General features: G+C 41.7%; 1 protein-coding gene across 1 annotated transcript in view; it reads left to right on the top strand.

Moving 5' to 3' along the window:
* Positions 1-7851, top strand: part of MTTP (microsomal triglyceride transfer protein) — a gene marked incomplete at both ends in the record, with an annotated part of 30028 nt that extends 22177 nt beyond the window's left edge. The window contains 4 exons of the mRNA XM_082316584.1: positions 251-478; positions 5692-5816; positions 6153-6323; positions 7683-7851. Coding sequence (XP_082172710.1) covers positions 251-478; positions 5692-5816; positions 6153-6323; positions 7683-7851 — 693 coding nt within the window. The remainder of the gene's footprint in view (positions 1-250; positions 479-5691; positions 5817-6152; positions 6324-7682) is intronic.
* Between the last annotated feature and the right edge of the window lie 9648 nt (positions 7852-17499).

Below are 17499 nucleotides of genomic sequence, written 5' to 3'. Positions count from 1 at the left end.
GCTCGGGATTGTGAGCTGCAAGTGGGCAAATTCTGCCTGCATCTGAAGGGAAAAAACATGCTGTGAGATTATTTTATTTTCCATTTTTCAAGCTGCTCTACCTAGTTCCCTTAAGTGTTAACCTCATACTTTTTCATCTACAACTACATAAATCAGTTAGGCTCTTAGACATTAAGAAAATGTGTAGGGTTGTTAACAGCCTCGGTCAGGCAGAGTTTTTTCATTGATTCTGTATCACTGTTGCTTCTAGGTGGTGATTGAAGCTCAAGGTCTAGAGTCCATAATAGCTGCAACTCCTGATGAAGGCGAGGAAAACCTGGACTCCTTTGCTGGCATGTCAGCCATTCTGTTCGATGTCCAACTCAGGCCAGTTACATTTTTCCAAGGGTACAGTGATTTAATGTCTAAAATGTTCTCAGCAACTGGAGATCCCATTAGTGTGGTGAAAGGACTGATCCTCTTGACAGATTACTCACAGGTACTAATAGCACACTGTTTGCTTCTTTTTCTGTCTCTTAAGCACAGATGCTCCCTCCCCCATGCCGTTATTGTAGGACATCTTATTTTCTCTCTTTTCAATGCTGATAAACCTGGTCAATGTTACATAGGCTTCTTTTGCTATGGGAGCAACAGAAAAGTCACAGGTATTAAACCACAGAATGAAATTACATGAAAAGCAATCTAGAACAAAGGCGAGAGTACGTATCATTCTAGAAAACAAAGTAACACTGAATAAAGGCAAATCCAACTGAGTTTCCTGCAGTAAACTCATATTGCTGTCAGCTATGGCCTCCCCTCCCACAGTCTCTTGTAATACAGTATTGTCCCATTTGACCACCTATGTTTTCCTCCTCACAAGCTGTCCAGAGACCTTACGTCCAATTAGGCAATAACTGTCAGGTACTGGATGAATGAGTCACTGGTACTCAAACTTTCCCAGAAAACTAGCCTTCAAAGAACAATGCTAAGACATCCAAATTTCAAATGCTTATTGCTAGGCAAAACCAGGGGTTAAAACGAGGGTTACACAGTTTTTATGCAACTGTCACCCCAAATGGTCTGTTAATTTTATGCTTAAATATAGACTTATATACAAATATAACCAGCTACATAATGTGTTATTGGAGGACTAAAAATCTCGACATCGCTCTGAAAGTGGAGGGCCAGCATTTGGTTTGGTATTTTTGTTCTTCCCAAGCAGGGATCTCCTTAGAACTTGTGGATTTAACAGCAGCACTCAGCTTATGAAACATCTGCAGGCTTGAACTTTACTTTTTACTTTTCCCCTTTAATTCTTGGCAAAAGAAAATGCCAAAAGCAGATGATGAGAAAATCCACTCTGATCAAAATTACACAGAAACACCCTCTGCATATGACAGCTGTCCCCATCCTGAACCCAGCTCAGCCCCTTTATAATGGTATTATAAATCTAGAGGGCTTCCCATGTAGTGCACAAATTGGCAAACTAAAGCTCATTCCAGCAATGCTTTACAGTTCACACGCAGATTATGGGCAAAAACTTTACCATGACCTATTTAACAAACAGACTGCAGAGGTGAGAAAGATAATCATGTCCAGTCCTGAGCATACGAGCATGGTGTTTACAGAACTAAATATTTCCAACTGCTCTGCATGCACCAAGCTCCATACATACCCTGGCTGAATCAGCTGGCTGGGCACCCTGAGATCCCTGCCAGCCAGCAGATTCTCCACTCCTCATCTTTGGAGAACCTCACAAAAGTCTGGGGCACACCAGGGCTGGGACTGTGTGCCATTTTTAACAATATCAGGGCGTAACATTTTTGGTCAGTCACTGACTCTCTGTAAGCCTGGGCAGCAGTGTGATGAGATGGGATCCCACCCTGCTTTCTCTCTTAGGTTGCCAGTGTCGTGGTTTAACCCCAGCTGGCAACTAAGCCCCACACAGCCGCTTGCTCACTCCCCCCACCCCAGTGGGATGGGGGAGAGAATTGCAAGGGTGAAAGTCAGAAAAACTCGTGGGTTGAGATAAGAACAGTTTAATAATTGAAGTAAAATGAAATAGAATAGTAGTAGTAGTAATAATAATAATAATAATACACAAAGCAAGTGATACACGATACAATTGCTCACCACCCGCTGACTGATGCCCAGCACGTCCCCGAGCAGCGATCACTGCCCCCCAGCCAACTCCCCCCAGTTTATGTACTGAGCATGACACCATATGGTATGGAATAGCCCCTTTGGCCAGTCTGGGGCAGCTGCCCTGGCTGTGCCCCCTCCCAGCCTCTTGTGCACTGGGCAGAGCATGGGAAGCTGAAAAGTCCTTGACTGGTGTAAGCACTACTTAGCAACAACTAAAACATCAGTGTGTTATCAACATTATTCTCATACTAAATCCAAAACACAGCACTATACCAGCTACTAGGAAGAAAAAAATCAACTCTATCCCATCTGAAACCAGGACAGCCAGTAGCACAGTTGCTGCCTAAGCTCTTTGCGACTCAGGTAGTGGACACAACCAAAAATGTGTGTTCACAACGAGAAAAGCACTTGTGCTTGCCTCTACACCTCGCAAAGACAAAAATTCTTTAAAGCGCTGTTGAACACAGCTTCAGGCTGAGCTGTGTTTTAAACACAACACATCTTTCTAAGAATGGTTGTACAGCTATGTTCCAGATCAACAGCAACACCAACATGGTTTGGGGACTTCCACATAACCCAGTTAAGTTTCATTAGAAATGCTTTCACCTGTCAAGTTCTTGAACTGCAATTACGACTGTACCAGAAAACACTGTCAGAATGGAAGTGTGAATGGCGTAACTCTGCAACTGGGGAAAAACAGTGCAAGAGAGCCATAATTAATCTAGCTGCCTGATAGTTGAGTACTACCCTCCACTTTCCCTGGCCAGCAAGGACAGAGCTTGCCCCGAACATAAGCCCCTTTACAAAGTCATACTGTAGACAACCAAGACAAACGTGGATTTATCTTCTTTCAAAGAAGAAAGCCAGGCATGGGAAACAGTGCTCACTCTATGACACCAAAGCTCCGTGTGCCACAGCTGGTCACAGTGTGATTTGAGAACAGGCGAAAACCAAACATAAGATACAGACAGCACAGTTGAGATCAAACATGAACAGGATGGCTTGGAAGCCAAGACTGAAACTTCAAAAGGGGGCATGGGAATTGTCAGAAAAGAACTTATCTAATATTTGGGTTGCAATTTTTGCATTGGTGCAGACTGATAGTGAGAAAAGTGATTTTTAAATATTAGAAAAGCTCCGCTCCCTATTGCTGTTTATAAGGATCATTTTGCACAGAAAGACCAAAACTGAGTTGTACTCAAAGTGCTGTCAAACTGAAATCAGAGTGTATTTTACAGCCATTGCCAGTTCTCACAGTGTTGTCTGAGGGCTAAGAATAACCGTCCAGAAGTTATAATTCCCTCTGTAACATAAACAGCTCTCATAAAACTGTTTTTGAGACTCCAAAGTCACCTGCATTAAAGTTCAGTAGTGTTAATATTTCTCCTAGGCAACGCACCTGCCAGAAGCACAGATAAATTAAATACTGTATTAATAGTTCAGAGAAACTGTATGAAAGCCAGACCCTAGTGGAAGATAGCCAGTTCCCAAAGAAGTGCCTGCTTCAGCCGTCTCTACATTGCATTACAGTAGCACTGTCAGTGCAGTACATAAAGAAACTTTTTTTTAATTGAAACATAGCAAGTTTCAGCATTTTAAGCAGTAACAAACTATTCTGATCTTTTGGATCACATTTTCCACTGCAAAGCTTAAAATAGAAAAGGAAAGGAAAATACTGCTCCTGAGGAGGCTGGGTCCCTGTGATTTACACCTCCCATCAGCCTGGATTGGATTTGCACATGAGGCGAAGGACAGGACTGAGCTCTAAATAAGGAAATAGATGAGCTAGGAAAACACAAGACAAGTGCTCCTTAGCTTCTCCGCTGGTTTCAGTGACAAACCTGACTTAATTCTAGGTAGCCTTTAAAGCCTTAAACTGTGCAGCCATTGCAATCCAAGCCTACTCTAATATTATTAGGTGCAATTTCACAATGCATCTAAAAATATCTGCTCCTCTGGTTGTGTGTACACGTCTCTGCCAGAATGTATACTGTTACCTCCTCGCTCATTAACAGCTACCCACCAATTCAGTCCCAATTAAAAGCAAAGTAAAATAAAGTAAAACAAGCTTTATCTCCAGACCTAAACAGACTGACAAGGGAGGTATTCCTTGCCCCATTGCAGCTAGTAGAAAAACTCCCTTTGATTTCAGAAAGACCACAATTCCAACCCATGATTTTTACTTGGGTGAAAATATGAAATCAGAGCACAATATGACCACACTTGCTGGGGGCGTGCTGGATTTATAAGCTACAGCCAGCCCACTGCATTCTTACATTAAATCTCAAGCCCACTTCAGCAGCAACTGACTGCCAAGTTGGTTCTGCCAAGGAGATTGTTTCAGGGATTGTTTATTTATCCAAAAAAGTGAAGTAACGATATACAGCCACTATCCAAGTCCTCGATTATGGCAGGAAAATTTTAATGCTCTGAATAAAAACCTCCCCAAATGTAGCTCCTTGCTATAGGGATTAGGAAGCCAAACTCTCTCTGCTTGCTTCTTTCTTAAACCTTGGGACAGCACTAGCTGGAACCACTGGGCTACCGAATAGCTAAGAGGAGAAGAGAGACTTTTAAGGTGCCTGGACATCAAAAAGGGGGAGGAAATTGGGTATTCACACATCCTACAAATGCCTCAGCATTACAGGTGCTGAGAATACCACAGGCACAGAAACCCGGGAGGAGGGAGAAAACCAGCTGTGAGAGAGGAGGAAGTGTCCTGTATGCAAGGGACATGAGCAAAATAAACTTTTCCCAAATTAATGGTTCTTTTAAAACAGTGAATTAATCCACTAGTTCTTAGGGAAGCAAGACAACTATATAAAGTGAGTTAGATTGCCAAGCTGAGTGAACCTTAAAATCTTGGCTGTGTATCAAAACTTAAAAGTAATGAGCTGCCATGACCCTGAGCTATATTATCACTTCCGAAATGGACTCCATGTGATGCGTTTCCAGTCCAGCCGTAGAGGTTTCAAGAAGCCATGAGCACACTTGATGGAAAATGCATTGAAAGCAAATTCACAGTGGCAATTAAGGCGCATTAGCTTATGGGTTTGGCCACCCAGCCACTGAAGACTCAATTCCTGCCATACGGCGGGTTCGGAGCCACTACGCACTGCACAACTGCTTGCAGCACTTTGCACCCTACTGCCAGTATGGGGCTGCCTTCGGGTGTGCTGAAGAAGTCACGCTGCACTCACCATTGCTGGGGCTCCAGCGAGGAGTTTAATTTGACTTAGCTGGACCGCCAGCAGAGCCTCCGTGAGGCTTGCGTGGCAGCTCTTGGAGACAGAGACCATAATATTCCTTGCAGTGATACTCCGTGCAGAAATTATGCCAGCTGGCACATTGGGGAGAGGGGAAGGATGCAAGGCATTAGCTTCATCCCGTTTTCTAGGGAGCGAGGTACATCAGGGGTGTTCTGCCCACCCTTTCAGAAAAGCCCTCTATTCCTTTTTGTTCCTGCAAAATGACAAGTGGCGTGATCGCAGTGCAAAAGGGAGGAAGGAAACCACTGAGGTCTGCAGTCAGTAACGGGGGTTTACCTGTGCTTTCTGATGGCTCTAGGAGATTCAGCTGCAGTCCGGGCCGAGGGCCAGCACGGAGTTCCTAGGCGGCCTGGCCATCGACATCTCGGGAGGGATGGAGTTCAGCCTGTGGTACAGGGAATCCAAAACCAGCATCAAGAACCGGTGAGATACTCCCAGCGCGCGCTATAGCTGTAGAGAGCTCAGGTTCCTCAGCCCTGGTAGTCCAAATCAGAAGAATTTAAATACAAAAGACCTTGCAGATAAGTTAAAATTAAATAACAGTTATGTTTATGGAAAAACATTTGTACTTTTCTTTTCCTTTCCATCTAGGTAATACCAGTTCCCACTGGTTTCATCTGAATTTATATACCTTTACCTGAAGAACAGGCTCCTCTGAGGGCAGTTTTTATGTATGGATTTATGTAGGACTGTTTCCAATTTAATTTCTTCTTTCTTAATGCGTTTTGAATTAATTGTAATACTTGAATTTATTTGCAGGGTAGCCATGTTTATAGCTGGTAACACCGAGGTGGATTCCTTCTTTGTAAAAACTGGTATGGAAACCACTTTGGAAGTAGAAACAACATTAGACTTCATCTCCACGGTGCAGTTTTCACAGTACCCATTTTTAGTCTGTATGCAGATGGACAAAGCCGAGTCTCCATTCAGGTAAGAACTAAGAGCACGCAATTTCTGAGGCGTCTTTCCAGCCAGCTCCTGAATCTGGAACTTTTGGTGTTCACAGCCACGAGAGATTAACAACAGAGGCCAAATTTCAGCCTAACACAATCAGGTGCAGCATGGGCTGTTACACACACCAGCCTCTCTGCTAACCCATTCTTCCCTGTCCCTCACCCCTGAGGACCTTTTTGAAGGTGAAGGGCCTAGAGCACAAGTCTTATGAGGAGCAGCTGAGGGAACTGGGGTTGTTTAGCCTGGAGAGGAGGAGGCTGAGGGGAGACCCTAATTGCTCTCTACAACTACCTGAAAGGAGGTTGTAGCAAGGTGGGGGTTGGTCTCTTCTGCCAAGTAACAAGCGATAGGATGAGAGGAAACGGCCTCAAGCTGCGCCAGGGGAGGTTTAGGTTAGATATTAGGAAAAACTTCTTCACCAAAAGGGTGGTCAAGCATTGGAACAGGCTGCGCAGGGAAGTGGTTGAGTCTCCATCCCTGGAGGTATTTAAAGAACGGATAGACGTGGTGCTCGAGGACATGGTATAGTGATGGACTCGGCAGTGATAGGTTAACGGTTGGACTCAGTGATCTTAAGGGTCTTTTCCAACCTTAATGATTCTATGATTCTATGATTCTATGATTCTATGAAGATCACAACTTGCTCTGAATGTGCACTTTACTCCAATTTTCTAATTTGGTTTTGCAAGTAAACTAACTGAAGCGGCAGGACACTGGTCCCCTCGTGTATGATCCGTTCTGATGGTGACCTGAAACTTTGCTAGCAGTAGTTCTCTGTTACGCTGTTGAGAGAGGAAGTGCATAGCCAGAAACCAGCTGGAGTGGCAAGTTTTCTTCATCATTTGCTATTTACTAGTGTCAACAAAAGCACCTGGTGTGTTAAGCTCTTGCAACCGTCATGTTCTATCGTATTTTATTAAGGCACCAACTTACCTGAAAGCTAAACAACTGCGCAAAAAAGATGCTTTCCAGTAGCCAGAGAGTAGTAGTTGCATTGCCATGTGAGAAGCTGGTTTAACTACTCCCTCCTAATCCCTATTTGCTAAGACCTAAGGGCCATAACATTTGCAGAGCCTGTGCCAGATTTCCATTCAGGCTTTTCTGATCCAAAAGATGGTAAGCCTGAGAGGAATTAAAGAACTCGAGGATCTCCAGGAAATCCTAAGAAAACAGTATCTGTTATTCTGTAGATACTAAAACATCTTCTGATTATACCTACACACTGTGGAAGTGTAATCTGGTCTGTATGTAAAGTGTTTATCTCTAGCCTCACCTACAGGGCACAGATTTTGCATAAATTTGCTAACACCAGACCACCATGTTGTGTCTTTACAGGCGTTACGTGACTAAGTATGAGAGTCTACCATCTGGCAGACGCTACACTGCAAGGAGAGGGAAAGCAGAACTGTTGGCGGGTAATGAATACCCTCTCCATCAAGAAAACTCCAACATGTGCAGGAAGGTTTTCGGCACAAAGTCTGAGTCCTCTAGCAACTGGTTTTGAAACGAGCACCTAAGCTTTTGCTTTCCTGAATCCATGGCTCCCTCGATGACTTAGGCTTGTACGTACCGTACGAACGTGGGGCTTGATCTTGCACTACTGCAGTCAGTGGGAAATTTGCCATTGATTTCAACAGGCCAGGATCAAACTCCCAGTGCGTGCACAGTGTTTACATATTAACCTATATTTAAGACTTTTGTAAAAAAAGAAAAGCTAAGGCAAATAAAGACCAATTTGGTAGTATTCCATGCACTCCCTTAAGGGTGGTGCTAGTTCTTTATTTTTACTTTTTTGTGCCAAAAGCAAAAATAATCCCTCATTTTTCTTTCTTGGGGAATACAGAAGTCCATGTTTTTGATATGCAGTAAGAACAATTATGATGTATAAAGAATGATTATTTATGAATGTATCTTAAAGTATTTAGGTGTTTTAGGCCTATGACCAATCCTCATTCAAATATTCAAGTACGATTAACATCTAAATGGGACCATGAATTCCTGCTTACTCAGTATTGCCTGTTTACAAAAAAGCAGGTTTTATTTTACATGATTTTAAAGGATTTTCCCTTTTTTTAAGCAGTCAGAGTTTGATTATTATTATTATTTATCTTTTTGGTTTTTTATTAACTGCTATAGTTAAATACAGCTGATTAAAAATGTGAGGTAACATTTCCAGAATTACTTACCGTTGCCTTAATTCTGTTCCCATTGAAATCAATGGTATAATTTCTGTAGTTATCACCAGGAGCAGAGTTAAGCCAACGCTGGTTGCTCTTCAAGGTTGCCTCCTGAAAATTTGCGTCCCTGTGTGTAATTAAGGCAGGTGTGTTTCAAAAAATGAGCACCCACTAAGGCAATTCTGAACTATGATGAAGGAAAAGGTCCTGAAAGAAATCCATTTTGAATGCACAGTCTAGCAAAGCCTGTGCAGAGCCAGAGCATTTTCTTCTAGGTAAGTTAGGCTCATATTTCAATGCAAAAAAGTAATCACTACTCATACAAGTCCTCAGACTAAAATGACTTACACCTTTTTGCTCTTTCAAGCAGTGTCTTCATAGGAACTGTGTAAAAAAAAAAAAAAAAAAAATTTTACATTTATACCAGCATTGCAGATTAAGAAAGAATATACCTCATCCCAGCTCAGCTGATCTCTGACATGATCCATCTGATTTAATTTTTATAGGACAAGGTGGGTGAGTGCTGGTCACAAAAAAGTAAAATAAAAAGCCAGGAACAATTGTTTTTCAAAAAAACCAAAACCAGGCAGGAAAACCTCATAGATTATAATGTAAAAAAATATATTACAAGAATAAAAAAAATTTCCAAATTCTTTTGTGTTGTAAAAAACCAAGAGTGCAGAAATCTGCAAAAATCAAACTGTCAATGGGATGAAACAGTCTGCTTGTTGTCTTTCCTGAAAATGCTGACACACTTCTAGTCAAAGCACAAATAAAACAGGTAAAAATACAGTGTGAAAAAATTGTTTTGTTTTGAGTCTTGGTTTTTGTCCGTTACCTCCTGGGCTGGGAAAGCCTCTTACTGGGGAAGGAACGATGTTGACAGGGGCAAGAGGAATCATTTAATTCACCACCACATAGGAACCAATAAAGTAAGTTGGACACCCACTTGTCCTGGGCTCCCCCTCTAGTCAGGGGGTGGTGTAGGCCCCAGGCAAGATGCGCCAGGTGCTGGAGGTGCCTGCCCAAATCCTCTGCCCAGGGGAGAGCTAAGACCTAGGTGCTCCTCTTCGCTGCCGACGCTTACCAGAAATGAGTTAAGGCCAAAGCAACACCACCACTGCTGGCAGTGACACCACCCTGTAAAGTAACATGGCCAGCACTGCCAGCAAACCTGCTCCTGCTCCTCAGCCTTAAACGCCCTCCTTCACTCCTCTGCGGAAGATTTTCTGCAACACCCCATCCCCAGGCATTCCTCCCTCGTCAACAAGGGGCAGTTCCTCCTTCCTCCCTTTGAAACCTCCCCTCCTTCTCCCCAAACACAGTCCTCCTTCTTTCAGCAAGGCTCCCACAAAGCTGTCTCCTCCCCTCAATATCCACGCTCAAAGTCTGCATCCTCGATTTTGTAGACACTGTTTGATACCTCCACTGCTGTTTTAGGAACTGAAACTGAAGGCAAGCTTTCACATTTGTTGTTACTACTTGCTATTTGTGTCATATAAAACAAAAATAAGATCAGAGCTAAGTATTCACACACCTAGAAAGAGGCAGTCTCCTCCTGCAGTGATCTGACACCCTAAATATAGAAGGTGGACAAAGAGTGGCACAAAGAAATAGCTATCGTCACTATTTCACTTTTAGAGAATTGAGATATCAACAGATGACGACCTCAACCCCACATCCTAATTTGCATCAACAGTCTGCCAGGCTCGCCCATGACATCACAGCCCAAAATCAGAATAAAAAGGTTCTAGATAACGCAATTCATATCTGTATGATCTGTGTCTGATATCAGCAATCCCACTGGAAGGCTTACCCCCTCTCAAATTTATCAAATCTAAGAACCTTCTGAATGCGTGCCTGTAAAACGGGGCCCTTTGGCACGTAAAAATAATGTAACATCAGTACTCACTTCTAAAATAGCGTAACATAAAGTATTTTCCAATTATGAAAGATAATCCTGCTATTGCCAAGTATCTGGCCAACGACACCAGGTTTGCTTCTCTTTGACATGAAATGCACAGGCCTGTTTAACATAAATACATCAAGTCTCCCAGAGATACTGACCTGTGGGCTTTTTTATTTACTCATCAAGCCCTGGCACAGCTTGTTGAAGAAAATCATCTGCCCATCTGCTCTACTGAAAACCGGTCTTTCAGAATGGGACAACCAGCCTCTAAGGGCAATTCTGGGGCTTCCACAGCTTTGACAACATCCCTTGAAACTAAATCAGAGCCTCTGAGGCCCACGTTGCTCCTTCAGAAGTGATATGTGTCCTCATGGACACCCCCTGGTATCGCAGCGATACACCTGCTTTTGAAGCTATCTGACCCTAACAGCTGGACATAATGGGGATTCCAGAAGGGGTTTAGTCCAACAGCTGGGTAAGGGAAGGCCACGGCTTCCCTACGTGGGCTCCATAGCTACGGAAACAACAAAACTGACAATCTTCTAAAAATAAGGTGAAATTAATACATTGCTTAAGCCTGCATTTGAAGTGAAAACACACTTCAGGTTACAACCAAAGCAAACACTATGAGCGTTTATCAAATCAGTGAGGGTTAATCACAAAAACACAACACACTTCTTTAATAACGGCTATTACACGTCCTTAAAATAATCAGCAATGGTAGCAACTAAATGATATTTCATATGAGAAGTTTAGAGAAGCAAACAAATACTCGGTCCTTTCTAACCGGAAGCCACAGAAAGAACAGTGCAACGATAATCCAGCTAAGTCCAAAAAGCAACCCACTTGCAAAAGAGATTTTGAAACCTTCCCCTTAAACTTCCAAGGAGTGCTAATTTTTAAAGAGTATTTTTCATATACTCTTCAAATTCCAGGATTCAGTTTCTCACTCGACTCCTAAGCATATTCTGGTGCAGAAAGCACAGGGAATATAAAGATCAATGGTTTGGAAGGCAGACCTCCTCATGAGGTTATGAATTAAGCCATCAGTGCGGTACAGGTTAACAAATATGGGGACTAAACATCATTATTTTTGTAACACCTGACCACAGATAACTACTGGTAAAATACATTCTTTCCTACCAATAATGGATACCAACCAGAGCTGCATGGGTGTGAACCAGCATGATCTCAGAACAGCCTGCAATCATGCTGACAGCATCTTCCTTTCCTTTTGCTAGTGGGAACAAGATCATAATTTTAATTATTTTACTTTTAGTGAAATTAATTGATACTTGGTGAAAGGTGCTAGGGTTAACACACGTGCAACAACTTGTAAAATACTTATCCCAGATTTCCAATGAATACGCATTACTTAAAAAGTCAACTCTAACTTACAGAGAGCATCTGGTAGAGAATTTGTCTGGTTACATAGCACAGAAGAAACTGCAGTCCTTAAGTACGGATATGTTTTAGGAGTTACCAGCCCATATAATGCATGCTGCAATTGTACCTTAGAACACAGGAGGATTTGTTAAAAATAGCAAAATAAACAGAAGTCCTGGTTGAGCAAGGTTTTTAACCACATTTTCAACTTGAACTGTGTGCCTTGTCCAGCAGAGGTCAATGGAAAGCAGGGCAGTGGCAGAGCTGGGCTGGCAGGCACTATTCTGCAGCATCAGGTTCGAATTTGGTAACTAGATAACAGGTACCTCAAAAACAAAACAGCTGGATAGACAACGGACACAGATTGGGTTTGGCAAGCAAATTACTTGTTCTCAATACTGACAATCCAAGATGATAGCAATTGTAAAATAGGTGCTTTAAAAATAAAAATACTTTAATAATAATAATAATAATAATAATAATAATAATAATAATAATAATAATAATAATAAATAATTTATCTATATTATTAATTATATTGTGATTAAGAATATATATTATTAATTATAGTAATAATAAGAATTAAGTGCCTTGTTTTATCCTGGATAGATTGCTTAGATCTGACATCAGGGAATTATCTGCTGCTCATTTTGCCTCGTTCTTGCTCCTCCTGGCAAAAAGTGTTGCGTTTCTACCTTTTGGTCTCATCATTCCTACCAGTGATGTTTTAAAGACTATTTAGAAACTCTTACAATTTTATCCACCAATCCTTGAGAATCCCAGAAATAGTTCACTTGACTTTTCAGATTACTTTAAGGTATCATAAGAAACTCTCTCACTTTAGTTTCAGTGGAGTTTTATAGCGTAAGGCACATTGCTGTTGGACAAACGCTAGCTGCAAGACTGGGCCCCTGAGGGAAAGGTTAGAGTTCATGTCTCTCAGCATATCTACTTTTGACCTCTCTTTTTTAGAGGTTTCGACTTAAAATGCCCATCTATCGTGAGAAGCCAGCAGTGCTGTGAAGAGCTCGTTACAGAGGCCCGCTGAAATCAGACCCCAGCAGCTCTTCTCGGAGAAAAGTAAAGGGGCAGTTCCCAAATTTTCCTGTTGACGACCCCAGGTCCCTTTGCAATTTCAGACTCCTCTAGTTTGAACAAAGTGATCTAAGGCCTTTCTCTCCACTCCACACACCCACTATTAATTTGGTTCTGTTTTGGTCATCCTTCAATCTCCTGCAGTCACCCAGCTTGCTGCTGTTGAGCTAAGCCTGCGTGGCTGCGCTCTCCCCAGTTCATTCCCCCCTCTTCCCAATTCTTCTTTTCAACATCTATTCTCATTCCTCTCAAGTCTTGTGGGTCTGCCAATTAATCCAGCTGTATCTCTGTATAGGAATCACTAACTATACATTAGCAGTGAAATCACTGATGACATCTACCCTAAATGCAACGCTAACGTACAAATTTGAAAGAATCCAGAAAGAGAGAGAGAGAGAATGAGACAAACACCAAACCACTGTTTTACCAGTAAACCTGTGCTTCCCGCAAGGTAGGAAGACCATGTAGCCATGCCTTGGAATGATAAGGCAAATTCACAGTAGGTATCTTCATACGATATTACTTGCAAATAAATAATGAGGTGGGAATCTCTTTTCCTTTAAGCATCTAGGGCGCGTGATTAAAAGGAAGATCATTATAATGTGCCCCTTACATACTGAAAACTGAGAAGTGAAAGTGTTCTTCTAAACCGTAGAACTAAGCTTTTAGTTTTCAAGTCCATTTTGTGATTTTTTCAGTATTTGACTTGTGCTTTTTTAAACATTTGGACTTAACATCAGAAAGCTACTCAATCTCCATTAGGGTAGAAGGAACGCATGAAAGCGGCGAAAGGTTTTTCCTAGCAATAATTCAAGCAATACTGCTATCCACTAATAAAGTGATCCCATTTTTTTATCATATCACAATATCAGACAATGAAAATAACATAGGGAATGAGCAGAAAAAAGTTATTCCCCCCACCAATTGCTCTCTCTGAACACATTACAACAGACAAAAATGCAGTTCTTTAGATACCCAAACCCATATACCAGTCAAAGTTGGTCCATGGAAACTGGGGAGTTCTTTTTTCATTTAAGTTGTATCTGGGGAAAAAAAATAATCAAAGAGAGTCAAACGAAGCAATGCCCCCAACTTCCCTTTGTCCTAAGAGGGCAGAATGAACAGTGAGATCAGGTCAGAAAGAGACTTACAACGCTGGGACAAACTTGGGGAGACTCTGAGTGCAGGGTTTTGGATCTGCTCTCGGTGATATCTTTTCTTCTGTTACTGTTTACACGTTGAACCAAGTAATGCCTCTGTTATGACTTGTTCTGCACAACAGCAAAGGTAGCCTCACAAAAATACGACCAAGCAGGGAACTGCAGGCTTACTTGCAGTGTGTCTTTTACTGAAAAATACATTTTATTTATCGTAACATCCAAAAAAACCCCAACATAATACAAATGCTAACTCATTCAGTTACAAACTTTGGTACTCGGCCGTTTCAGACAGTCCGTTCTCACATGGACGTGACGTACCGAAGCGTTCCTGATGTGCAACACGCTGCTAGTGCAATTCTCAGAGCGACTCCGCTGTCCTTCAATCCCAGGCTCACGGCATCCTGCAGCGGGATCACTTCAGGCTTCGGCTACGCACTTGCCACAGTGTCATCTATGTTGAGAGCAGCTCAAAGAGTCCATTTTTCTCCAGTAATATATCTTCTTTTATTTATTTTTCTCCCCCATAGGCAACAATCATCAACACAATGTGTTCACGGCATTTTCCCCTTTGCCTTATAGCCCACCGCTCTCTCATCAGACATGTCACCCACATCCTCTTAACAATCATTATCCTTACTTCACATTTGCACTTTTAAATATCTTTACACTGATAACCCACCCCCTTAAAAGAGGGGGGGGGGAAAGAAAAGAGGGAAAAAAAGAAGGAAAAAAAAAACAGAAAAAGGGGAAAAAAACACAAGCATTTTTAAAGTAGTGTATGTGTTCTCAGGTAGCCACAAGTTAATGGTAATTTATAAGCAGAAGGAATGACACTTTGGCCATCAACACTACAGAGTAAAGGCAGCTTTGAATGCAGACAAGAAAAAAAAAAAAAAAAAAAAACAAACAACCACACAACCCATAAATACATTTTAAATCATTCATCAAGTGATTCATCAAGGATTGAATTTAACCGAGGGAAACTGACCCTGCTGCAAAAGACCAGAACGACATTCGTGCATCACTCCAGGCCCGCTCAAACTTTTAATCGGACCCTGACCTAAAACGCGCAGAAGCGGCTGGCCGGCTGTTGCAGAGCCCGAACCCCGAGGGCAGGGCTGGGGGGCAACTCGAGTGGTGCACAGGATTTTGCCCTGCTTTGCAGACGGGGTGAATTTCAGCTGTAATGTACTATGACTGCACTGTGAAACATATAATACTAGCAGCTTGTGAACCCTGACACAGAGGGCTTGACTCTAATCCAAGATATGTGGTTACACATCACCCCATCAGCTGGAGAAATCCACCACTGGGTATACATGGAGGAGCACCATATTACCGGATTTTTTTTCTGGCAGCCTCTCATGGCACTATCTGCTGGGTCCGGCTATACTCAAGCCCAGAGCTCCGGTTTTATACGTATAAAGTGAAAAACCTGAGACTCGGGTCTGCAAGGCACTCAGCGCTCTGGGCCAAGTTAAGCAAAGCGCTGTGTTGATGGGCAAAAAAAAAAAAAAAAAAAGAGACTGCACTTCCACTGAAGTCCCCAGGAATCTGCTTAGATATTTAAAGTTAGAGATGCATGTGAAGGCTTTGCTGGACTGGGTCTGTGAAGCTCAGCTCCTTGCAAAAGTGACCCCTTGATGCAAACATGGAGTCTCTTTAGTAGTAGACAAAATTAAGCAAACACTGTTTGACATTGGAATTGACACGTTCCACTGAAGAAATCTCCCCTGAGAAAATAAATAGCTGTTGGTTTTGCCTCATTTCATTGCTTTCGTCTCCACAGGCAGTTAAAAAAAAAAAAATTGCAAAATTTTTCTCCAACAAATACATGTTGAAACCCTGGGCACTTTGTTTTCTTTTCATTTTTTTCCTTTCAAGTACACCGGGTGAAACTGTAAACCCTGAGTTTGTGTGTGCAAACCTGTATCTTGTAAACTGCAACGTGAAACTTCGCTCTGAGCACCGATATAGGAAAAGATAGGACAAAACATTTTTAAACACGGATGCTAGTATTATAATGTACGTACCATACGCGTGTATGTCACAGTGGACGATCTACTCTGGTACCTGCACTGTCCTGCAGTCCGAAGTACTGTTTCATTTAACACCGATACTCTAGTCGTAATGTCTACGGACTTACCAGTCCTGAAAACGGTGAAGAAGCATTCATTTTCTTTAAGAGGCATTCAGCCCGAATCCCAGTAGGAAGTTAAAGCTTGTAACTGTAGACTGTACAACCGAAGAGCACAGGGATTAAGCTTACACGCTATATGCCTTAGCTGGGCATGCCAAGCTCTTTAAAAAGGGTTAGAATAGTATATTTTCATTGGATTTCCACAACGATGAAGATAAATGAGGAGATATATGTTAAATCACTCACTATGTGTATACTTGCAGTGCATTTCATCCTGAGGGCAATTTCAATTTGTGCCTGTAAACAAATAAATTGCATTGAAATACAATCTCACATGTATGGTTAAAGACAGTTGTAGCTGACTTTTCCCTATCTTGAGAGTTACTCATGGAAATGAAAACCTGGGGCTTTCTTTAAGAATGGGCAACCCTGAAACTTCCTTAGCAGCAGGAAACCTTGAGAACAGGTGCAGGAAAATCCTGCCTGTGGGTAAGTGCTTAAGTACAGACTTCTGGGTTTTGCGTTTAGATTTTAGATTTCCAACCTTTTACCTTGAGAAAGCTTTGTGCTAAATAATTTAGGCTTGATCTTACATTTATTGGCTTCCCAAAGGTCTTCACTGAAGTGAAATTTTGGGCAGGGAACACACTATTGTAGTTTAGTTTTACTGTCACGATAACAATTCTCTTTTACTGAGACAAACTGGTTGCTGGCAACAAAATCATCAGTTTAAGCAAAGTTTGACATACGTATCACTGTATTTTGAGTGATCTTATTTTATATTTTCTTGTTCAAAGGAGAAATATTTTTTTTTTTTTAGCAAATACAGATAGCGTGGATGCAGCCCTCGGATAAACCTGTCAAACTAAGGAAATGACTACATATTATTGGGACTGTAACGTTAAAAAACTCCTCTCACAGGGGAATCACTAGGACTGTGTTTTCAGTAATGTTGCAATTTAAGGAAGAAAAGACTGCAGTCTTAAAGAAAAATAAATGCTGTCCTCTCCTTTAGAACTGGGGTCTAAAAATATTACATTCAGTTTCTGGCATTCCAGTATTTAAACACTGTCATAATTAAGGCAACTTGTGATGTTTAAGGCAACTTGTGATGTGTAACTCAGTACAGAGGAGCAAATGAAAAACGAAAGCAATCAAATGTGTTTTCTGAAATTTACACAATCCATTTTGAACCATGCCAAAAAAAAACCACTAAAGAGAATCTAAATACTACAGATCTCTCCATTTGCAATTCCGAGTGCAGAAGTAAAGAGTACGAAATAGA

Source organism: Platalea leucorodia, assembly GCF_965183815.1.
Source record: "Platalea leucorodia genome assembly, chromosome: 6".
NCBI lineage: Eukaryota > Metazoa > Chordata > Aves > Pelecaniformes > Threskiornithidae > Platalea > Platalea leucorodia.
This window is presented reverse-complemented; position numbering and strand designations above follow the sequence as displayed.